Source organism: Nothoprocta perdicaria, unplaced genomic scaffold (assembly GCF_003342845.1).
Source record: "Nothoprocta perdicaria isolate Ctin4 unplaced genomic scaffold, notPer1 scaffold_88, whole genome shotgun sequence".
Lineage (NCBI taxonomy): Eukaryota > Metazoa > Chordata > Aves > Tinamiformes > Tinamidae > Nothoprocta > Nothoprocta perdicaria.
In genome coordinates, this window is record NW_020456176.1 from 1,946,566 (window position 1) to 1,971,245 (window position 24,680).

Consider the following 24,680-nt stretch of genomic DNA (forward strand, 5'->3'; position numbering starts at 1 on the left):
AAAAAAAAAAAAAAAAAAAAAAAAAAAAAAAAAAAAAGTTTTTCTGAAATGTGTATGGAACTTCATGTCCACTGGTGATGCTGGCAGTCACTCTCTTGACCAAACAAGATCTAACCAGGAAGGAGAGAGGGAGACTTTTAAACTGACCATTAGCTTTCAGTGACGAAACTATTTATGAATTCTGCTTTCAAACTGCTTTAAAACATGAATATATAAATACATACACATACACACTTGCATTTTCAGTACCCAGACTCAAAGTTGCTTCAGCAAAATGCACCAGTTTACATTACCTTTCATCATTCAACGGGTTTTCATTTATTCATAGAGGCACTAAACACTTAAAGGCACAGGTTTTCAGCATACACTGTGTATATAACAAACAGCTGCCTTAGAACTCCACTTGATTTACTCTGGAAGGATGTTCTTGGAAGTGTTACTATTAACTATCTTTACAAAACAAACCAATGCCCAACCCCAAACTATCCGCACTAGTTCCCCATTGTTCCAAATCAATCTGATTTCCAATCTTACATAACTTAGCAAAATAATTAAATGCATAAGAATGTCATCAGCTAGACATTAACCCTCCACTTTTCTTTGTAAAGGAAGGGTATGTCTCTGCATCGTACTATTTACATGAGTAAATTAAAAGTACTTTTTCTGCAGGCTGGAATACAGACCTTTTAGCACTCCAGCCCTGTTAATCCACACCAATTTCTACAAAAAGGTATGTTAAATTTTGGTCCATAAGCCTTGGCAGTCTTTTACTGTCCCTTTTTGGTGTTTTTGAGCTGTGTATGTGTACACAACGTGCGATTTCAGAAAATGGCTTTGAAGGACCATTTTGCAGAGCTCCAGCCTCCCTGAAACACCTGTCTTGCACAGATAGCTGCTTTCTCCCGAGCTCGTCTGACTGCCAGAGTGGAAAAGTGGCAGGAATCCAGTGGTTCATTTGCATTACGGCTTTTTGAAACTGAACTGTAACAGACTGTGTTCAAACAGGAAGAAGAACTTCATAATAAACTACAAAATGACTGGACTGCATCATTAAGGAATGTGTTGCTGCCTTTCACATTTTCCTTACCTTTCACAGCAGTATTTTCTGACTTTCGTTAGCAAAAGCACTACTGCAGTTTACACTAAGAACTCATTTCTATCATTTTTTTGAGATATCATTACTTGAGAAGAATCCTGCTTATAAACGTCAACCTGATGTCCAATACTCACAAAGAATGTTTGAAATAGCAAAAAAAAAAAACCCATTTTCTGTGTTTGCAGGGCAACAAAAAGCTGCGCTCGCTACCCAAAGGCCTTGCAGTGGAGAAGCCTTCACGCTCTCGGCTTCAGAAGGGGATGTCACACGTGACACGTCAACAGCGTCACAGCGTCTATGGCTGAAGTCAAGTTCACTTCTTCCCACGGTGCATAAGGAGTGCAAGCTGGACGGGTTGTTTTACTGCAGGGACCTGACTTGCCACAAGTTACACTACAACTTTCCAATGAGCAATAGAATATCTGAAAATATCTGAATCAAAAAATAACTTTGAAGAATTAGAAAACTATTAATAAAGACCAAGAATTATAATAAATGAAAAGGACTCAGTGAGAATATTTGAAGAGAAAACCTAGGACCTCCTTCCCTCTTTTCCTTCCTGAGAACCCTTTGAACTCAGGAACGGAATCCACAGCTTCTGATCTCACACATTCTCCATTATATCCAGTATCTTTTAACATCTTAATATGTTTTCGGCTTAAGAGTAACCGAAGAAGCAACTGATAACTGTTGGAGTCTCATGGATACAACTCTGTTCCTTTGAAATCTACTTTGTTTATGTGCCAGGAGCCTGCAATACACGCACCGTTTTTACTGTAAACTTCTTTTTGTCTTTCTCTGCAATAATGCAGTTATGTATCATGTAATAAACAATCTCCCTGCATGGAGGAAGCAGGGTCATTTCAGAGGCTGGCTCAGCACCCAGAAATCCCTCATAATTCCTGCTGAACGACATCCACAGGCAAAACCAACCTATGTGGATCCTAAGCTCCCGGTAGCATACACCCAGTTTTTGCTTTGCTTGAAGGTTAGTGTTGGTAAATTGCTTTAAAAATGTTGTTCTTATTTTAGGAGTGGGGAAAAGAAAGGATAGAAAGATTTCTAAGCAGAGATTTGTTTTTGAAAATATTTCCATTGTTTTTCAGAATTTCTCCCAGAGATTCCCAACTCTCCTCACAATCGGCCTTCACAACCCACTTGATTTGCTGTCATACGCAGTGTATTAAGAATGAATTAAATTTGCTAACTAGTTTTATCAAAAACAAAGAAATAAAAACAAAAAAACAGGAGCGGGTGGTCAAACACTAGGCTTCATGAGTGTCCCTTGCTGTCAACTTGCTACTCGATTTTCTAAGCTGAAGCACCCAAAAAAGCTAGTTGCAAGAAAATATAAAGAAAAAGCAAGCATCTACTCCCTTTTTTTTTTTAAAAAAAGGCAGGAATGAAGTTGCTTTCCAATATCAAGAAATGAAACGACAGAAGATAGAGGGGATGTGAAAATTTGATTTTTGGGGACATAAATAAATTTAACCCCTTTGATTGTTTTATTGCCAGCTGAACTCAACTGTGGGAATAAGAATTTTTTTACATTAAATTCCATGTCAAAGTTATCACACAACAGGTTGCATCTAGCTTTCAAAGGAATAAACTGTTCTAATATTATTTATTGATCTAGAAAGAAAAAGGAGAAAAGCTAGCCAAGTTTTCAGACGATAAAGATGATGATTTAGGTTGCTCAGATCCACAGAAGCCTGTGCAAATTCAGCTCCCCTAAGTAATTTAGTAAATGGTTCACGAAAACAGATCTAGAATCCGATTTAATCATTCATGACTGTAAATCAGGTCAAGAAAAATGTATGGGCTTCACTGTAACAATATAATAAAAATTTAAAAGTACGCGAGGTCCAAAAGTATGATGCAAAAAACAGGTTTAGAAAGAGAGCAAGTTAAATGCAAATGTAGATACAAGGTTTTGTCCTGTTTTGCTAGGCTGTCCACTGTGAAGACACTGTGCAACATCATCAATACAATCATCCTGTCGCAGAACTACAGGAGATTCAGAGAAATGAAAATTATTAGGCACATACAAAACTCTTCTTAAATGAAACAGCAAAAGTTATGATACCGTTTATCTTGGAAAGAACAGACATACAGACTCTTAGAATCACACAGAAATATATAAAATATAAATGTAAGATATAGAATATAAACAGGTGAAAAGGAAGAACAAAGTCTTCTAATCTCTCAAATAAGAACATAAGAACCTAAGGACACTGCAGACCTCGGGGCTGGCACATACAGTTTAAATTACTTCAAATTTACACGTGTAACAACAATATTCCAAGTTTTAACTGTTGTTAACAACTTATCTTGGTAGAGGAAAGAGCCCTAGGTTTTAAGACAATTTCTGCTGGCTAAAGAAGCACCCTGCAAGTAAATTTTACACTATAACTGAGTCATGAGACATTTCTCTTATTTGAAATGACTTATATTAACTAGATACTAGTGGATCACCGATCATACTGCTCACCTATGCTAACCTGTTTTTCTCCTGTATTTTATCCTTATAACACTAATCAAAGGCAGGGAAATTACATTAACCTAATTATGTGGGTGGCAACCGAACAGCACGATAAAGCTTGTATCCACACAGAATGCAAACTGCCTTGAAACACTTGGATTTTTAAGCGCCAAGCTCGGGGAAGAGAATTTATAACCAGAAGAAAAACAGATAGTGACTGGGGAGAACTAGAGATCCTGAAGATGATTCACGACAGAAAATGTGTTGAATTAAAGACAGACAGTAAGAATGGCCACAGAACAAATGTGTAAAATTCTATCCCTGACAGAAATTAGGTATTTATGTAAGATCTGATGATAAAACACTGAAACTGCACTGAAATTATGTAAAACCTGACGGTAAAACACTGAAATTGCCAGTTTCAGTGGCAATTACCATATAAGTCCGTTGCATAACTTCCCACCTTCATGGAAAGAGTAAGACCAAAGTGCCATTTGGTTTACAGGGCTTAAGTCCATTTCTCTCACCTTTTATGGTGAGCTAGTCGGGATGGGAAACACTATCTGCTGCTGCTGTGAAGTTAGGTTGCTTTACAGCTAAAATGCAATACAGATAGTACCTTAACCAGATTAAGCTGTACCTGATTCTCAGCGATATACCCAAGTAACTTTTTAGAAGTACAAGCTGGATTCTGGTCCTGACTCCATTTTGTCCAAATACTGCAATGCAAAATCATGAAGAATCTCACTCCCCTCCATACAACCACGATACGAAAACCACTGTCCCTATTACACAGAGCCCCAAAGCATCCCTAATAGCTGAAGTCTGATGCAAAATAAACACACACAAAAAGGAAATGCATCAGCAAAATGTAATTGTTACATCCTAACATGCCAACTTCGCCAGCCACAGTTGGGTGCACTTGGCTTTGGCAAGGGCCACATTTGGAGGCTGCAGCTCCGCAGGCCGCTGGTTGCAGCTCTGCGGCCAACGTCCGCCCCTGCCCACCCGACTTCTTAACATCCAGCTCATTTTCCTTTTGCAAACAGTCCGTATCTATTCACATATCTTTTAACGCTAAATCTACCACCATACATTGGTAAATACTCAGAAGGCTCTCTCTAATGCAAAGGATAGGACATTTCATATTCAGGTGTCAAGTTGATTGATTTTCCCAAGCACTGAGCCTGACAAGCATGGCTGAAATTTTGGGAGCTGAAAATACAGAAAAGCTCTGAAACTAACAGATAACACAGTTTCCTATAATCACTGAGGAATCCATCACAGAATTTGGATTCCTTAGAATAAAGGAGGAATAAGATTTTGCAACCCCTTGCTCATACACAACAAAAGCACGAGCATACTCTCTGGAATGGAAGGAGCATATGGCACAGCTCACGTCCAAGGAACAAACTGCTGCTTTGTGGAACTGTGTTCTTTGGTCAGTGGCAATCACGGTTTAATTCTGTGAGACAGTGGAGTTACAGCACTACTAAAAGAAATGTATTCAAAGAATTTCCACCAAAGCCCATCCAAATGTAATGTTAATTTATACATGTACCCTCAACTTGAGAAGGTGCAAATGTAGCAAATATCTGCAAAATTAATGATTATGTGTAACTTACTCGTTTATCAATATCGCCATGCTGAAGCTGAACAAAGCGAGCGCTAATGGCAGCAATGTAGCTCTGCTGATTGGAAAAAGCAACACGTCCTGCACCCTTGGGGTACTTCAGCTCAGGGTCGGTATCAATGCCTGCGTAGCACACTCCACCATAGAGACGGTCCATGATCATTGCCAATTCCACTGTAAGCAAAAAAAATCCATTTTAAGTGTTCTTCTACAAAGTTTACACAGTACATTTTTATTTAAAATATTTAAAAAGTGCTCTGGCTAGTCTCTAATAACATTTTTAGCCAATCAGTGTCTCAGTTTATTTAGGTGGAATATTTAAATCTTTCAGAACTGCATCCCAATGTATCCTACACTAATGTATCATGGCAGGTATTCTATAGCATCATTTAAAAAAAATGTAACTCTTGTGACATTATTTACATTATGGTTTTGCTAATATAAGATGAAAATATTTTCTACAGCTTTAGAAACTTTTCCCAGTGATTCTAAAACAGAGATCTGTGGTCAAAGCCAGCATGGGAAAATTACTAGAGAACATCAAAAAAAAATTTCATAGTAGTGTGTATAGTCTGCTCTCAAGACAATCTTCTATTATATATATGCAAGGATGTATATACACAAATGCATACAGTATGCACAGCTCATACTGCCTATTATCTCTTCTTTCACATGTAGCCACATCTTACACTCACCAGCTCTTAAGGGTCTGGGGACTCCTCCAACAAAAATCGTTTTTCGAGGATCAAGAGGCTGGGATCCATCCATCACAAAGTCACTATCACTCAGGTTCCAGGGACGGATCTGAACCTATAAAGTAGGAGAAGGAAATGCTATGCTACTTTAAGTTTTACCACGTTACAGACATATGTTTATCAGCCTATCTAAACTGTCAAACAGTCACAAACCCATTAGCTTAAAATGTCTAGCTGCTCTATTTAAATTCTATCAACTCAAAACACTACAATTTTAAAATCATCCAATTATTCCAGATGTTGAGCTCTGCCAATGGTAGTTTGCTTTTGATTATTTTCATCATCATCATTTCAAATGCAGCTTCAGACAGATGGCAGCTATAGCCTGCAGGCCATCTACTGTTTACTTACTGGCTTGTCCTTGATCGTAGGACTGGAAACACACAGATAGAGCTTTCCATCTTCTTCAATACAGGCATCAATCAGTGCCTGAACAGAACTTTCTTCTTGGAAAAGGAGGAATGCATAACCTGGAAAAAAAAAAAAAAGGACCCCATTTTTATTTTTCCTCTTACTTTTCCTTTATCTTCTTTGCTAGCTTTCCTGTAAGAAAATGTTTGTTACAATACGTGACTAAGTCAAACTAGTTATTTATTTGTTCACCATCTTTTTCACCTATACTATTTTGCCAAGATCAATTAATTTCAACAGAGCTCCAAGCAAGTATTTCTGTTTTTTTTTTTTTTTTTTTTTTTAAATGCCTGGTGAGATTAATAATCAAATAAAAGCAAACCTGGCTGCTCTATCGCATACTGGAAATCAAGGATAAGCACAATTCTCTGCCAGGAATGGACATTATACAATGAAAATCCAACTTGGCACAAAGGACTAATCTCAATTCTAAAGATTAGATCAAAGCATTTTGTTACATAAGTGATCCAGCGAGCCTCTCAAAACACTACAAAAATAGGAATTAAAATGGTTATTGAATTCTACAGTAGAAACAAACAGCTTGACAAACGAAGCATCAAATATTGCTGAATATTTTGATGGTTACAGTTTAGTAATACATATAGAAGTTTTTTAGAAGTGTCTGATAGTACTACAGTTGCAATCTTAATGGATTTTAGAACCATAAATCCACGTTTCTATCTGAGATTACCAATAAACACGAAATTTTCACGCTAATTAAGACTTTATTGCTTGAACAAAAACTAAGTGCTGAAGCAGCTGCTCTGCAGTGAGCTTGCAAGAGGAAGCGTGGCCTTTGCAAATGAAACCCAGCTCCCGGTAGTGCTGAACTGCTGGCAGCTGGACTGTGAACACACAGCTTAAGCCATCAAGGTGAAGGTGGCACCGCACGTTGTGAGGAGCACTGAGTGATCAGTGTGCTAACAAAACAGAAAAACTGCAGCACCCATAACCTAAACTCATCCTTTTAGTCCTCTATCCTTGCTTCTTATCCCTGACCCCAGAGCCCTGCCCCAATAATTGTAAGGGACATGTGCAAAGTTTGTATTTTTAGTCCGTATTTTTATTTATTGTTTACTTTTCAAGTAAATATTCTGTAGGAAATCTTTCAAACTGAACTCTAGCTGAAGTATTTCTTTGTGAAGTCCACTTTTTATCATTGAATAACTTTTACTAATGATAATCTACATACATTAAACTCAGTCATTATTCAGACTCAAAATCTATTTTAGCACATATATCTTTCTGTATTTATTCATTTTGCAAATTAAAGTTAACATACTATCCACGCAGGACTGACTGACTGGATCTGAGCATGTCTAGACTGGAACAGGTGAGGCCCACGTCATTCTCCCTGCTTTCACAGAAGCCAGGCACACATACATACTCCTATCGGCATGAGCTAAGTGGAAGAATGAGGCAAACAAAAAACCGTGACTCATGAAGGGGAGGGCTCAATGCACAGTTTTTACTCTACAGTTTATTAGAGGCACTTTCATGTAACTGTCAGTACATAAACACCATCAGTGCTTTGTGACAATCTACCACCTGTCTGCCTGTAGCTATTAATATGCCTAATTATGGAAGGTAGTAAAAAGATTAAAAAATAAAACATAAGAACTTAATGATGGAATAATTAGGAATAATTAAGGTTACTATGTCACACCTGAAATAAAAGTATAGAAAGCAAAAATAGAACTAACATTATGACAGTTTTCTCTATGTCATCTGTAAAGGATCTGGGTTCACCTCCCCAACTTTTAAGCACTCCTAGGCAGGCTCCTGTGAGATGCTTAGCCGTACTGCTGTCCTTCTGAAGGCATGAAGACAGCTAATGTAAGACCTAGTATTAAACTGTTCAGCTCTCTTTTGCTCTGCAGCTCCAGTCTCTCACTGATTTACAGGGCATCCTTGTTTTCTGTGCAGATCTAGCTTGAAGGAAACCACCTACTTGTCAGAGCTGCTAATTGGGTACATGGATATGGCTAATCCATAAGGCTAAATTATCAGGATACAAACGCTTTCTTCATCACCTGCCATGGGCCAGGGTTCACCTCCTGGCACAATGTGTGTGTCAATCAGCCACAGACTTCTCCAAAGAGTATCTCCTCTCCAAAATGTTAAAAGAATTAAACCTTCATAAGAACTAATCCTATCAGCTGCTGTTCTGGAATCATGTTGGGCTTCAACAGGGACCGTATCACGTTTGCAAGCCCTGTGCCAGTCTTTTAGCTAGACTAGGTTTGAGCAAATACATCAAACCCAACGTCCTCATGTTACGGTGACCGGAACCGCCCTCTGTATCACACTAACTGTACTGGCTGGGCTCCCATTGCCTGAAGGAAGCTTAGATACTAACCACACATGAAGACGCCCACAGTCACTCGCCTGAATCCAGAGCTCTGTCCCACCAGGGCAATCAAAGAGACCAGGAGCAAGTCAAACAGAACTTGGATGGACCAAGGGCTTGTTCCAAAGGGATTATCTTCTGTTTGATACTGACTGCAACTAGGCAGAATTCCCAAACAACTGTTCAGGTTTAGAAAAGCCTCCTTTGGACTGGCATATCCTCACTGCGAGATTTCTCTGAGTTTGATTTCTATGAGAACCGAGTCCTCACTTCAGCAAGTTGCTTTGAACATGTGTGTTGTTTCATAAATAAATTTATTTGACAACTAAGTCATAACAGGAGTTATGGTAAACAGTGACAAGATAAAAAGGAAAGAATTCCCCATTACAGTTAGCAGATCACTTGGGGACTTTGTACTTCAACTTTAACAGATTTTATTTTCCGGCTTCAAAGTAGAGTTTCCTTGCCAGGCTAGTTTGAAGCTTTAAAATCTCCTTTTTCTTTGGGCCTAATTTTGTGGTGAACTGATGTAAATGTAGCTGGTTAGGGAAGAACAGTTGTTTTCTCTCAGGAGGCAGCAGCCTTGAAGTATGAGGACATGTTCTGCATTTCTTCAAGCAAGGAAATATTCTCAGGAGCTCGGCCTTCCCTCGGAGCGCCTGGAAGGAGGTGCGGCCTGGACATGGCGCCCGGGTAGGGGGGCGGCTGGCCGCGCCTCTCTCCACATGGCGGCTCCGGCAGGAGGAGACCCGCTTCAAGCAGAGTCAAAAAATGAACCCCTTGTTGCTAATTATTAATCACTCTCCAAGCTTTCTGAGTATTTAACCTGACTTGAGCACTTTTAGTTAGCTTAGTAAGTACATCTATTGTTTCTTGTTTGCACAAGTGAATCCTACGACTACCTGAACAAGCAAGTCACACATCTCCATGAAATTCTACTACAAAACGATCACAGGACATATCTGTTGCACTGCAAGAAGCAAATATGAACCTGGATATTCAACAGTTAATAGTGAACTATGTTTGAAGGTTATCTACACAGATAAATCTACAATATATTTTAAATATTAGGTTACTGTCACATTACAAAACAATATTGTAAAAAAAAATCAGAAGTTTTAAAGAAGTAAAAAGCAGTAAGAATCATTAAATATCAAATACAGATCAGCTGACCACATGCATCGAAATTAATGCTTAGCATCTAAGTGTTTCCTGAGTTAATTAGATCAATAGAGGCAAGTTCTGTCTTTATCCTCTGCTTTTAAGAAACTCTGTTTACAGTACTGAATATTTTACCATGGTAATTATCAGCATTCCAACTACAGGAAAAAGTTTTATTTAATTAAATGAAGTCTGGAAACATATCCTTAAGATGTGCAGTATCTGAGACAGGACTAATGGAAATGCTTGGAACTTAATGCCAGAACTGACTCCCTTTAAATCTTCCTGCACTTCTATATTGAACACAGGCTTTGTGTCTTCCTCAGAGCTCCTCAAGAATTTCTCTTGGTACTTTGTGAATGTAGATACCCTCTCTATGGTAACCGAAGGTAATTTAACTGTACCTTTGTGGAACCGACTGACCAATCAAAAAAGCCCATGTCTCTTTATTTTCCTTAGAATTCTCTGATATTATCCAAAAATAATATTCAAAGATTTAAACTCCTCTTCCCATTCTGTAGAGAGCCATCTGTGATAATATTTCTGTCTTTTTGCCAGCATAGTCAGGTAATCAAGTGAACAATCAGTTCATAGAGCCATTGTACTCAGTTTTGTCACTTCAGGCGAAGGAATGAATTGCTCTATTCTCTACATGCTGAATAATCTCCACATTGTCTTAAAATTTGGCAGAGATTTTTCCATTTACTTAATGCATTCCAATAGAAAAGTGCACATGTACAGAGATATGCTAAATAATTTAAATTATTTAATCCATCATCCAATACTTAAACTACGTTTTGAGTGTTATTCAAACTGCAGTGAAATAATTAAAATCAGTAAGGAACCTGTTTATAGAAACAAGGATTAGTGCTTCAAGTTCACAGCATCAAAGTAAAATGAACATAAAGTTGGTATTTAGATCAAATTTTCTGGCATAACTTTTACTACTTTGCTTTTTGTAAAAGTGTTTTCAAAATCTGATATGAATATTTAAAAGTAACTGAGTATCCATTAAATGTATATTTACAAGTTCCAAATCTATTAAGGTGTACTAAAACACCGAATTTCAGGAGTTGTATTTTTCCATTCCTTGAATCTTCTATGATTTTTAACGAAAATTTGTCTCTAAGATTTAGTCTTAAGAATCTGACTGAATTTTAATTTTAGAAATTGGATAAAAACACAAATAATGAGCTTTAAATTAATGACACAAATACTTATACATCACTGATCTGGTATTAAAGAAATCTTCGTAGGGGTTATAAATTACACTTTTTTGGGGCGGAGGGGGTCTTCTGATTTACATTTAGGGACAGGCTCAAACCTTAAAACTCTCTTACCTTTAGGTGGAAAGTAGGACTTGCTTTCTGCTTTGTGAGGCCAGTCAACCACCAACGGCCCAAACCTTCTGAAGCTAGCAGTAATTTCATCTGAAAACAGGTATAGTAATTGCAATTAAAATCAGTGGCATTTATAACTTAACAAAAAAGTAATATCAAAGACTTTTGTTTCTTTTATTCATGAAATGGCACCCATTCCAGAACATTCTGCAATTTTTATGAACAAAAACTTTTTTCCCAAGACTTATTTATACAGTATCTCTCCAGTGATGTAAGCAAATTTTGTCTTTTATTGTACAATAAAAAGGGTATTTCAGAAGGATAGGCACAACTAAAGAGAGTGGGTCAAATGGTATGACACTTCACAAGCAGTATGCTTGCATTTTTCACCAGACCCCATGCACAGATCACGCATGGAAACTCAGATGGCCCATTTAGAGATGGTTCTGCCCTAACCATGGGCAGGACTGCCACAGGATCTACCATGCGCCTTACGCAGCTTCGGGATGTTTTTCAATTCCAGCTACTCCTTCCTGTCACTGCTTATAAAACCCTCCGGCAGGAGGAAAAATGGAACAACCCTAAACCTTACAAGCACAAATCCTCAAACACAAATACGTTCTGTTTCTTTCAGATGCATCCTACCATCAGCATGTGAACAGTCAGGAGAGATTTTTTTTTTTCCTTTTTCCCATGCATCTTTGATTAGTGTTTGAATTGGAAGCTACAGAGCGTATGTGAAATAGAAGCTATAGCAAACAGAAAAAAAAGTTGAGCTATATTAAAAACAAACAAATGAACTAATGGACATTGCAGGAGAGTATTTTGTTGAAGATGAAACCAAAATATCGACTGTCCAGGTCTGAGATGATTAACCACAGTCAGCTTTCTTAGCTTGCAAGCTACTCTAAGATTACACTGAACCTTGTAAATGGACTTCTGCCTACATTACAAAGCTAGCATGTAATTTGTTCTTATCTGTACAGAAGAAACCTGATATTGAATAGTATGATTACTTCAGATCAACAGTACAGTACAAAGCAATTCCAACTGCATCACAAAATAATCTGAGCTTCTCTGGTACATTCTGTACTCAGTGCATCACAGGGTACTCTGCCACTTGACCTTTTTCTGCCTTAAGTTCTCTATTTATGATGGAAATAATATTAATCTTCCTGACTCCCTTCTGAGATGTTTAGGTAACAGTAAAATGGAATTTGAAGTTCCATTATGAAAAGTCATTTGCTATTAACAGAGGACAAAGCGAGCACACAGTTGATACCATGGAGGGCTAAGGTGCATCTAAAAGGAACATGCATTCCTTGTAGGAATGAAGGTTGAGCATGAACACCAATTCCAGGCTTGATATGGAACTCTGCAATCTGCAGGTGCAGAAGAAAGGATAAATAAAGAAAGCAATGGCATTACAGTAAGCCTAACATTCCCATCAGCTCTCTATAAAAATGTGGTTGTAGCCTTCAACAGCACAACGTGATGCGACTGGGTAGGCTACTTCCACTACTCCAGTTATGTCTTTGCAGCTCTTTCTTTCTCCCGTCCTTCATGTGGTTTTGCTCCTTCTCAGCACACTCACCTTCATCGATGTCAGGCGGGAGGCCTCCAACAAACACCTTGCGAGAGAAGCGCTCAATCCGCTCCCCGTTCTGATGGGCCGAGTAGCAGGTGGGTGAATTCAGGACTCCAACCTGATCACTGTGACCGTCGTCCAGCAAACCGTCGTCTATCGGGAAGAGCGAAGAACGTCCTTAAAAAAGAGAAGAAAAAATAGGAGTAAATATTAAAACAATTGTGAGACACTATGTAGGTGTGTAATTTTAGTGAAGAGGGCAATAGTCTGGAAAGTAAAAACAAAAGCATCAAGGTATTAGCAAAGTATACATTAGTTAAAAGGAAAAAAATAAAATCACACAAAAAAGCATTAAAGTTCGGAAAGGAAATTCTAGATTATAAAATGATGTCAATATAAGCATAATCCTTCGTACAAATTATCCTGTAGTTATTCTGCACCATCCACTAAGAAAGTAAAAATTTATCTTTAAATTAAGGATTGTATTTCAGAGAGATCCTAGTACGAGCTGCTTAAACGAATTTTATTAGTCTGCCTTCTGTGTAGATTCAAGTTAAGATATTAACTTCTATCACATGAATGCCTTTGTATGTTTAAATCTATTTAACCAAACAGAAGGAAAGTGAAAACCACGTACACCAACAAAAAGTTTCAGGCAAATAAGTTTTATCCCTTTTAAGGAACTTGATGCTGATTAACTGAGACCGAATTCTCTCCAGTTTCTAGAGAAAGCCACAAAGAACTGCTACAGATGTACATAATGTAACACTGGAAATGGGTTGCAAGGCTGATTCATGCTTCTCGCTCTCCAATTTGCCAGTTCTGGGAAGCCTTTCGCAGTGAGGTGAGGGTGCTACCGCCCGGCTAGGGCAGCGCCGTGCCCCCCACAGCAATGTCCTGACAGGAAAGCCACCGCAGCCACAAAACCCCTGCCCTGTCCACAGCACGGACATGCTAAGCAAAGCTATCAAAATATTTTTAAGATGTGGGGATGGGTGAAAATAGACTAATTTATCCCTTCTCTCTCACACACAAAAACCTCCTTTCGTCACCCCATCTTTTGCTTTTACAAATTTTAGAAAACTCCAAAATAGATGTTGAAAACCAGGATATGCATCTTGTGTTATTCAAACCGCTGCTGCGTTAGACTAGCAATATTAAGGGCAGTTTCAAATATAGCAGCTTGTCTTTAACTTCAGAAAGCCCCAAATGAACCTACTTTTCTAGGGCAAAATAGACACAGCAGATAACCACCAATTCTCAAGTGCAATTTCTGCCTCTTTTTCTCTCGTTTTTAAAATCGGTATTAATTCAACTGCTTTTAAGCAAAAAGAAAAAACAAAAAGTTCACTTGGGGTAATTTAAATATTTTTTTTTACATTTAAATATAAAATGGAGTAAATAATTCCGTCTTAGGCAACTTCTCCCAGATTTGCCTGCTGCAAATCCATAGGGAGAAGCAGTAGGTCCCTGACAGCAGGACTGTGCAGTATCTTATGTGCAGTCCTGACGCCTATAACTTGCCTCTCCTCTCAAGGGATGCTGTCTGGAAAGCACCTCAGAAACACCTGCAGAAATAGTGCTGATCCACTGCAGGTGAGAGCAGTACCAAAGACCTCGAGAGAACCACCTGAGAATCAAGTTTTAAGATAGGGGTGGGGAAAAGCAAAGTCATGACTTGTATTGACCTATCTTGTGGTAACGCTCCCTCGCTCTAATTTGGGTTCTGAATCCATATAGTCTGTCAAAAATACTGAATGAAACCAGAAAATGACAGACATCAGCAAAACAATAAAATGTCATAAAGGATCACAAAATCAAAGCAGGGACAAAAGTACTCCTGCCGTGTACTGAAGTTACAAAGACACTACCTGCAATATTTTATGTTGGTGTCCCACATCTATGGAGTAAGTAGAGAGAAATGCACACAACACAGAAAAATGTAGTAGGCTCCTTCTTTCCACTGGAGGTGCTGGCATGCTTGTTGGAAAACGTGGCCAACAGGTAGCAAGTGACCGTGCTATGGTATGGTGGCCTCCTCGCTGCCACCATATACATGTGTTCAGCAGCTCGGGTCAGAGAATGGGTGTAGGGATTTTTGGGAGTCAAAACAAGCGTTTCATTCTCCATGGGGCAGTAACGTAGGCACACAGAAAGAGTTAGCAGAGTTGAAACAAGCAGCCGAGAAGATGATTTTTGTAAATGATCTCTGTGGATATACCAGGAGCAAATGATGACACAACGCAGTGAAGACTCGAGAAAGGAAAGACCGCTGCAGCTCAGTAATGTAGGTGTTGGTTTCAGCTAGGAAGCCTAAGGGAAAAAGGGATCTTTTGCTTGCATACCAAGTGTCAAGATTTGGATAAACACTCAAGAAAAAAAGGATTAAATGCTACTGATCTGAACGATGAAGAATGAGCTCTTACTGTGGTGAGACAGGAGAAGCAACAAAGGGCTGGAAGAAGGAAGGAGCAGAGCAACGCTCCCGGAGTTGTACAGTGTTCCCTCAAGTTGGAGCCATTTCACAGGAAACTCCAAGAGTGCTACCTGAAAACCTTTCACTAATATGTAAGAGTTATTCTTAATGCCTTAATTCTAAAATGGACACTCTAACAGAACTCTAAAATGAGTTGTTATCTTTTAAAAAAAACGCATAGTTTTGCTCTGTACATCTACAAGCCTATCTACTGCAGGAAATGAGAAGCAAACTGCCAAGTGACTTAAACTTTTTATAAATGCTTTAGTTGCAATATTATAATGCTAACAAGCTTTTCCTTAAACTGGCGTAAACAAAAAACAATTTCTACTTGTGTTTTCTCACCATGAAAATTATATATTTATATTTGTCTAGAAGCATACCTTAGATAGCACCATTTCTGATCAACAATGTATCCATGTATATAAAGGGGCGAAAGGAGAAAAAAAAAAAAAAAAACAATCTGCAGAACAGGTTTGTTTTCATGGCCAATGCTAAAATCTAAGAATGAGAGTCTCTAGCTCCAGTCTTATTGTGCATTAAACTGACAGAAAACATTGTGAAGAGCTATCAGTGGGCTCAGCTTTACTCTGATGTGGGTAGAAGTCTGCCCAAAGCCCAGGGCTCCTCGGAGAGCCAGGATGACAGAGAGGAAACGGATGAGCCCATCTGGAGCAATACTTTGCCTTTGGCTCCCAAGGCTTCCTTATCTCTCCTCTTCCCTTTCACATGTTCTGCAGCTAAGGAGAGGTCATTTTCTAGGTTTTCTATTTCCTCCCAAAGATTCTGAAGGAAAAGGCAGTTCTTTAAGAACACTTATTTCTTCTTTTTTAATACACAAGTAAGACAGAGAAGTTTGCACGTACAATAATAACAGATAGAAACATAAAAACAAAGGTTTAAAGGAAGTGGTTCTTACTCTTGCTCCAAAACAAGCTGCCACACCAATTAAATATTATGCGTAATCAAGGAAAACACATTTATTGCTAATGTAAAGATGGAATTTTCAGGATTTAGCATAGTGAATTAAGCAGAATCTGCCAGGAAGTGTCAAAACATAATTGTATTATTACACATTTAGACCACGATCTAGACCACCACTCCTCTCCAAAATGAGGTTACCAAGCAGCCTTTTATGAAGACTGATCAGTGGTTTCTCTACCACTCTAGAAATCAGAGAAGATATAGACATGAACTCGAGCATATCTCAGTATCTGAAGATATCAAAGGATCTTGACCTTTTTGCCTTCGTACTTCACATGGCCTATATAACCAGCACAGGTCCTGGTCTCACCTTGCTAAGTCAGTATGGCCTTCTAAGGTCAGTGGGCACATACTGGCTGGTGCTATGGAAGTTGGGTTACTCTTTTGAAGAGGTATTTAATACATTTCTGATCAAGCCTGTGAGAGGATTTTAGTTGAATGCTATACACTACCACACAGAGAAGCAAAAGAAACAAATTAAAAGGAAAAAAACTAGCAAATACACTATTAACAGAGACAACTCTGCAAGCAGTAGCTATTAGCATTGACTAAATTATGATTAGTGCTACAGTGTTTTAACTGATTAAAGGATTTGTAATACAAATTTAATGCAGAGAGATCAATGGCCAAAAGAAATCAGACCCCATCACTCCTTCCCTCACACCCTCCGTCTCCCCAAACTAAGCAAACATGCGGATGAGAGTTTATAATCAACCAACTGGAGTAATTAATCACAATGATCAGTAACAGGCCAACCAGAATTAATTGCACTGTAACAAACAGAAGTGGATTACCTCGTCTTCGCCCATAACTCCTCGCTGCATGTAAACAAAGGACAAGTTGTAAAATGTCAAGCAACTCTAGCATCGCCGCATATTAAACTGCTTATGATAAAAAAGCTTTGCGAGTAACTGATGAGTAAAAATCTGCATCAGTATTTGCCACTGTTACATAGTGGGGACTGCATTAAAGTGAAGTCTTATTTAAAAAGTATCCTACTTTACTACTAAATTGATGATAACATCAGCTATAAAGAATACGCTTTAGAAAACAGCAATATTGCACAGACTTAAAAATTATACATTAAATATTCAATGTGCTTTTATACTGGATTTTAATTCCATGTTAATTATGGAAATAAGAATTGAAGTAACTTTGTAATTTAACTGCACATCTTGTATGAGTATCTATAACACACAGGGTACTGACACTGTAAAAAAGCAAAATACTACTTTAAAAAGCATGTAGAGAGCATTAAATTAATCAGAGAAACATCCTGGTCCATGGAACAGTTTGTACAGTCCTTTGCAGTGACAATACAAATGCTATAAGCCGTGACCTTCCTTTTTCATGAAAAGAGCTAGCAGAAAATTAACCGCAAGGTTTTGTTTGAAACAAAAGACTCCTTGTGGGGGCAAACAAAATCAGGTCACAAGTCACAAGAAACACCATTGTATCAAAAACACTGCACAAAGGCAAAGCAACAATTTCTGACAGACTGCAAGTAAACCAAGATTTTCTAAACTTCTGAGTGTTGCAAGATTTTTGAAGAGCACAGGCCTACAAACGACTGATCGCTCTGCTGTGTGAAGACTTAAAAACTAAAAATAGATTACCAATAGAAAGGCATTAAGCTGCAAGCATTTTCAATTAAGATATTTTGAATTCCTTTTTCTCAAACTTTGTATCTGAGAAAGGTTACTTTAATCATTACAACATTATTGTTTTCTAACAGAAAATGTTACTGTAAACCATAATATTATAGCAACGTTCATGAATAAAGATGGTTCTGTCCTACGTAACTGTTTTCGTTTTCCTAGCACTGCATGCACAGACCTCTGCTAAACAGCAGCTTTCTTCTGGGTCATAGATTAACGTGCAACCTCATAAACTCAATAGCTTGTAAATGGCATTCACAGTCCCATTTCCATATCATTAAACATTTATATTCTGGTTCTTCCCATTTGCAAAGACTTTTTTTTTTTCCCGGTATAACATTTATTTTTATTTTAACTAAGAATTTAGTGGATTGTTTGTGAAATTCTGTAAACCTCTCCTTTTATTCCTTATAGCTCTTGGTCCCTTACACAGCTCTCAGTGCATTCCTACCCAACTTGCATTGAACATGCCTTTACATTTACTTTATTTTCCCTGAAAGAATTACTACTAGAAAAATTATGTTTTCCTGTGTTATAGAATTTCTATATTTCTGTATTATTAGAAAAAGATTATTATTAGAAAAATCTGTTGCTTGACAATTTTCAGAACCTTCAACCTCTACAAGAATGCCAGAATGGAAAAGCCTCGTTTCAAAATGGGGCTTGGGTACCCAACCAAGAGGAAACACCAAGGAAATGCCGAGAGAAATGCAGATTTCCAGAATCAAACAGGAGCCACAAAACACAGCCACGTGTGTTCTCTCTGAAGGGCCAGGCAGTTGGAAGTGCCCTGCCAGGAGGGCAGCACGGAAGAACCTGCTGCCTCTCGGCCCAGGCGACTCCCATGCAGCACTAGCAGCAGTGGCACTAAGCCCTGGGCTAACCTGCTCTGCTTCCTTTTCTCCTCTCACAAGCAAAACTGGAATAATGAGGAAAGATTCAAGCGCATCGCATGCACAGCGACTGCAGAAGCAAGTTCTCTCACAAAGAATAAGATACAATTGCGTAGTAAGAAGCCTCTCCTGGCAAGCAGCTTAGTATTTGTTTCTCTGTCTCCGGTTCTGCTTGTTTCTGCCAACCAAACCAGCTCAGCTATTCTCTCCAATTTTCATAGCTAAGACAACCTGATACACATATGAGGTACTGGGTTACAGGACACTTGAACTACTTTTCTTTGTATATTTTTAAAAAGATAACAAAAATTTTAAGAAGAAACACAAAAGCATTATTAAAATGCTAAAAATAGAATCCGGAGCAATCCAAACAAGAGAGTATCTGCTGCAGCATTTCGTTCAGATATACTGAAATTACACCGAATGACCACAGTTACCTGTGTCTTTTTGAGGAGGTCTTTGCTTAAGCAAAAAAATGAAGCCAGAAAATGGGACAGAGTCATGTTTACTGTTGCAACACTATTCACTTTACTTGCATGGTAAAGCTCTGACTCTTGCTATATATCTGTCTTTCCCTTTCAATTACAAACTGGTTTGTGCAGGGGATTTTCTCCCAATTTAAGTCTAGAAAAAATGAATTCCATTCTTAGGCAATCTGTAGGCATTAATGCAATAAATGAGGCAATTCACAACATCAGAATGTATGTTTTTAAAAAATGGTTATTCTTGGTTAGATTTGCCCCATCTTTAAAACCATAAAAGTGGTTATGTTATAGACAGGGTGTTTTGGTAACGCTAAGTGCAAGCAGCTTGTCTTGCAGGATACTGGCTATCAAACAGACTGCTTCCCAAAGCACTGAATATACAATGTTAAACATGCCCTTCATGAAACTGCAGTACTTTAATCTTTCTATATTACATATAAAGGCCAGATATTGCTTGAAAAGCAGACTCTTGATTCAGTCAACTTTCAGTATACAAAATGTGAGCAACGAGATATCCTTTCTGAAGGTCCTAGATTTCGTCAGAAAAATTCTTCTGTATTTAAGTAACATGTACATGTGGTATCAGACTCTGCAGGGCATATATCCTTATACACACTTATTTCCATTTATATTTACGTATATTTAAGATATACTTCTATCTAACTAGTGTGCACATGTGTAGATAAAGAAACAGTTGCAGGAGAAAGAAAAAGACTGTTATTTTCTTTAGTTCTTTGGGGGGTACACCTTGCAGGTGCACTTAATTTACTGGGCATTACAGCAACAAAGAGGAGAAATAAGACTTCTTCCTTCTCAGGCTCCTTCAAAGAATAAGCTATACTGACATGTCTTTTGTATACTTTACTCTGTAAAACTGGTTATCTTAATTAATCAAAATCCTTCAAAGATTTCACAGAGTGGAAAAGTGTACCAGATACAGATTTATTTTAGAAAACAATAAATAGATAACATGCACATATCTCCTTGACTTCAAGTCCAATAACCTTAGCACTTTTCGGCAATGTATGTGGTACATTAAATAAAACTTCTTTTGTTCATTTAAATTAATTGAAATAGTGCAAAGCAGAACCTAAATGGGCTGAAGAAAGAAATAAAAAACCAAACCCATGAAGTGCTTAGTCACAGAAAGGTCAAGGAATTCTACGCTAATGACTAAACTTTTCTGGGACGCAGAGATACAAGTTCATGTACTAAAAAACACACGATCCAGTGCTAGGTGTTAGAGCAACAGGATGAAGCTCCTTAAAAAAGCAGCTGCTTTTCCTTCTGAGGGATTGGTGCTCCTCAAGGTTTAGAAAACTTGTGGAGCCTGTAAGGGTCTCTCTGGATTTCCCATTCTCCTCTTGCCTACTCCTCCCTTTAAAGCACTTTTAAAAGGGATGCTGTGAAAGTAAGCGTGACCCTCCGAAGGAAAGGAGCAAACTCAAGTCCACAACTGCTGGAAGGTGGTTCCAGCTCTGGTTGTTGGTATTATGAGGAGGCGTTATGAGGAAGCCCCTCAATCTCGCTAAAAAGGAAAGGTTGGAATGGAGAATCTGAGCAGGTGGATGTACTTCTTGGAAGCTGTCCTGAGCTGTTTCTGTTTCCTAGCTGCAAGCAGCTGCAGTGCAGACCCTCCAGCTTCAGGTGGACCTAACCAACATACCTGGCTGTGCTGGGCTGCACTATGAGATACCTCAATCTTCCAAAATACATTTAGGAACTTCAGGTGTCTAAAACGAGGCTCTGAGTTAAATTCTACAGGTCACAGCAGAAAGCTGAGCACTTCAGCATCTATCTTCCAGATACCAATTGTTTTTGTCTTGTCTGTTGAAGGCAGATCACAGGCAACAATGCTAGGTGCTAACTTCCAAAGGAACAGTGGGAACTCCACCAGGATGAATAACAAAACAAGATACTCTCCAGTGCATATTCCAGCTCCATGGAAAAGTGTTTAGGATAGACTGGTAACATAGAGATGCGTTTCACCAAGGTCACTGATAATAGCAAAGAATCCTTGTTTTTACAGATATATTTTTAAGATATTCCATAGTATAACAATGCCCATTTGCTCTTTTAGCATAAAATACAAAAAGAGAAGTTTAATGCTCCAGAAGTGTCTGGAGCATTAAAGCAGACAAAATCTACAAGTTCTTCACACAAATATTTGACAATTGCTCGTTAAGACTGCTTAATTTTTAATATCCTCCCTTCATTATAAATCAGTAGACAACCACATGGCACAGGTACCACCTGAACAAAACAGCTCGCAGAGGAGGGTCCCAGAATCAAAATGACATCTGTTGGAATCTGCTGTTACAGCTAAGCAAAATATATGTTATTAAGTGCCAGTCTGGAATTATTCACTGTCACTCACTGCACATTTTCTTGTTCTGCAGTTGTAGGCCTTGCTCTGCAGTGGTTCAAAACACACAGGTAGCTGTTCTGAGCTTCATAACATCAAAGACATCCATACGCAATGCATTTTCCAACCAGGAATTAGCAATATGGGCTGCGCAGGTGAACCACAAATTTTATTTCAATAGTAAGTAGCTACTTTTGCTCTCCAGGATGCTCCATGCTAAAAATCATCAAGCACCAAAAGACCTGATTCTTCAAAGACGTCCACTGTAGAATACTTACTTTTGTGGTTTATAAAGCAAAAGTCAAATTCCCTTGAAATTTAAAACATATACTCAGTGTTATGCAAGGGAGATCAGACTTCTTTTACATTTTGTATCGACTCACACAAATGTAAATGACTGTGTAGAGGGATAAGGCGATTAAAAAAAAGAAAAAGGGACTCCACAGAACTACACACCTGCAGTGAAATAACTATTCTGCTTGCATTCTTTTCTAGATTGGATCCTAACTAGTAAGTTTAGACCCATCACTCTCCATTGATTATAAATCAGTGACAGAAATGCCCTGGCTTTGTGCAGAGCACTTTCCACTTTTTTACATCTAGTGAAGCTGTGGAATTATAGCTCCAATGCGTTCCAATGTAAAAAACATTTGTGTGCAAAATCCCTGATTTATGATTGACTTAGATGGATTACCAAGCTCTGCTTCCTTCTTTAGCATTGAACACAGGCTAAAGTTCATGCCTTCACTGAGTAGCAGATGTTCATGAAGTTTGACCTACTGGGAGAGAACGTGAACATGAACCCTCTAACTTCAGCATATTTTGGAGTTAGAAATGCCAGTTGCAAAACACTCGCATACCAAAATCTTATTTAACATGAATGTAATAGAAAAAAAAAAAAAGTGTAATTCACCATGTATGTACACAAAATATAAAACCCTGTATTTCTGGCACTCTTTCTAATTCCTGTTTCAGCATAATAGATTTCTAGTAGCTGTTTAGAGTGGACAATATTAGCTGGCTTGAGAACAAAAAGAACAGTACATCCCTATATGAGTATTTCAGATTTCACATAAGCTAGATATAATGAAAGGCTGTTGCAAGATTAGCTCTACTATTCAACTTTGAAAAATGGCACCAGTCCCATCACGGCTGAAGACTTGAGGCAAGTAATTCAATAACAGAATATAATAGTATAATTTTATACCAATGTTTCAGAGCTAAGCTAAGCTAGAGATAATTAGAAACTGTTATAAGATTAGCACTTACCATTTAACATCAGAAGATTGTCTGCCCCTGGATGTGGGTAACTCAAGCGACCTTAAAAGACAAAAAAAAAAAAAAAGAACAAAAACAAAACAAATGCAGAGGTTGGAGTTATTATGCCAGAATAATAATAATAATAAAGTGAAATAAAAAAGCACAGCTTAGAATTCAAATATATGCTATATTTCCAGTTTGCCTAAGGGAAATAAAGAGCTAATATTTAACTCCAAGCACATTAACCAACAATACCCTTGACCCAAGTTAAAGCTGACAGGAACAGACTTCTTAACCTTAATTCTCTGGTCATAAGATCTGCAATGTGCTTTGGGATCAGCTCCAATAGGATAAAGCCACTTTTTGTTTCATGACACCCAGAAATAGTGCTGACTGCTTTAGTATTCTCTTTCATGGTGATTGTGAATAACTGCACTATGCACATTGCTTAACAGAGGGTAATTTTTACAGTGTGCCGTTTCTCTGTTGAATCAATGTTACAGGAATCATGTTAGTAGGAATTCATATAAAAACATTTAAAAAACTGTAAGCAAATTTTAGTTTTATCCTGGTGAATCATATACATGCACTGGATATAATCATATTTTTAGGAAGTCTGGTAAAGCTGGAGTATTAGTTTATTTACAGACTTCAAAAAAATGTGGTAGGTTACTAAAGAAAAACACCTAGCAAATGAATAAAAATTTCATGAAGCCCCATTTCCTGATATTACTTTCAAGTACTGCTTTTACTAAATTGATGGTATGTAGTATTTTTCTAAGAGTTAAATGATCTCTTTAAAATACATAGCTGAAGTAGCTTCACTACAAATTCCTGTTCAGTAAGGGGGACATTTTCTGTTTACAGGAAGCTGAAACCAAACCCGGACTGCACAGTGACCCAGACAAATTTACAATAGCTGCTGTGTTTGGAAGAAGTGTGCCTTAATGTGCAACAACCCTACATTTCCATACATCTTGCCATTAAAACTTACTTGCTTGTTTATAATCCTTGTACATATTTGAAAAAAATACTCTGACTTAAACATTTAAATCTTTTGGAGGAAACTAGATGTTTGTGGAGACATAGTGAAGAATCCAGTCGAGAAGCTATGAGTCTTTAGAACTTACACAGATTTAAATAGGGATTTGTATGCAGATGGCTTGCAGATGCATGTAACTTACTTAAATACTAGTAAGACATTGCAGAGAATTAATCTTTAAAAAAGGCCAACTCTTCCCAAAAACAAACACAGGAAAAAAAGAAAAAGAAAGCCAAAGCAGCAATCCATATATTAAGGCTGTCTTAACATTTCCCATTGTATACTCTTTTTCCCTAGATTTTGGAAAACTTGTGTGATTAGCAGCAGAACTGGAAATTTCCTAGAAGAACAGTTCGGTGGTTAAATGACTTTTTGTTAGACAAAAAGAAAAAAAAAAATCTTCTTGCTGAAAAACTGTTACAGGGTTTAGTTCTGCTCTTCTCCTTTAAGTAAAATGAATGTAAACTCTCCACCAAGAAACAACAGGGAAGAAAAATAGCTAACATGATGAGCCCTTGCTCTCAAAGTCCTGAAATAGCAGGATAGAGGTCCCTCAGGAAATTTTGTTCTGGTGTTATGGGATATGACAAAACCAGGCTTTATGTCCCAGGATTATAACAAAAAGATTCCTCTACAAGCACATGCTATTCCTCTTCGTAGAAAATCTCTGGATGTATGAAGATTAGGCAGGAGCTCTGCCT

At 38.0% G+C, this 24,680-nt stretch overlaps 1 protein-coding gene across 4 annotated transcripts in view; it reads right to left on the reverse strand.

The window, feature by feature from the left end:
• CPEB2 (cytoplasmic polyadenylation element binding protein 2) overlaps positions 1-24,680 on the reverse strand; it is a 49,864-nt gene that overhangs the window by 3,749 nt on the left and 21,435 nt on the right. For 2 of the 4 annotated variants that reach the window (XM_026052369.1, XM_026052370.1), the window contains exons 4-10: positions 22,947-22,997; positions 17,071-17,094; positions 12,823-12,993; positions 11,229-11,318; positions 6,318-6,436; positions 5,907-6,021; positions 5,204-5,385 (exon numbers count right to left, since the gene is read on the reverse strand). In XM_026052369.1, the coding sequence (XP_025908154.1) occupies positions 5,204-5,385; positions 5,907-6,021; positions 6,318-6,436; positions 11,229-11,318; positions 12,823-12,993; positions 17,071-17,094; positions 22,947-22,997 (752 nt within the window). The remainder of the gene's footprint in view (positions 1-5,203; positions 5,386-5,906; positions 6,022-6,317; positions 6,437-11,228; positions 11,319-12,822; positions 12,994-17,070; positions 17,095-22,946; positions 22,998-24,680) is intronic. The other 2 variants (XM_026052371.1, XM_026052372.1) reach the window with 1 other exon arrangement.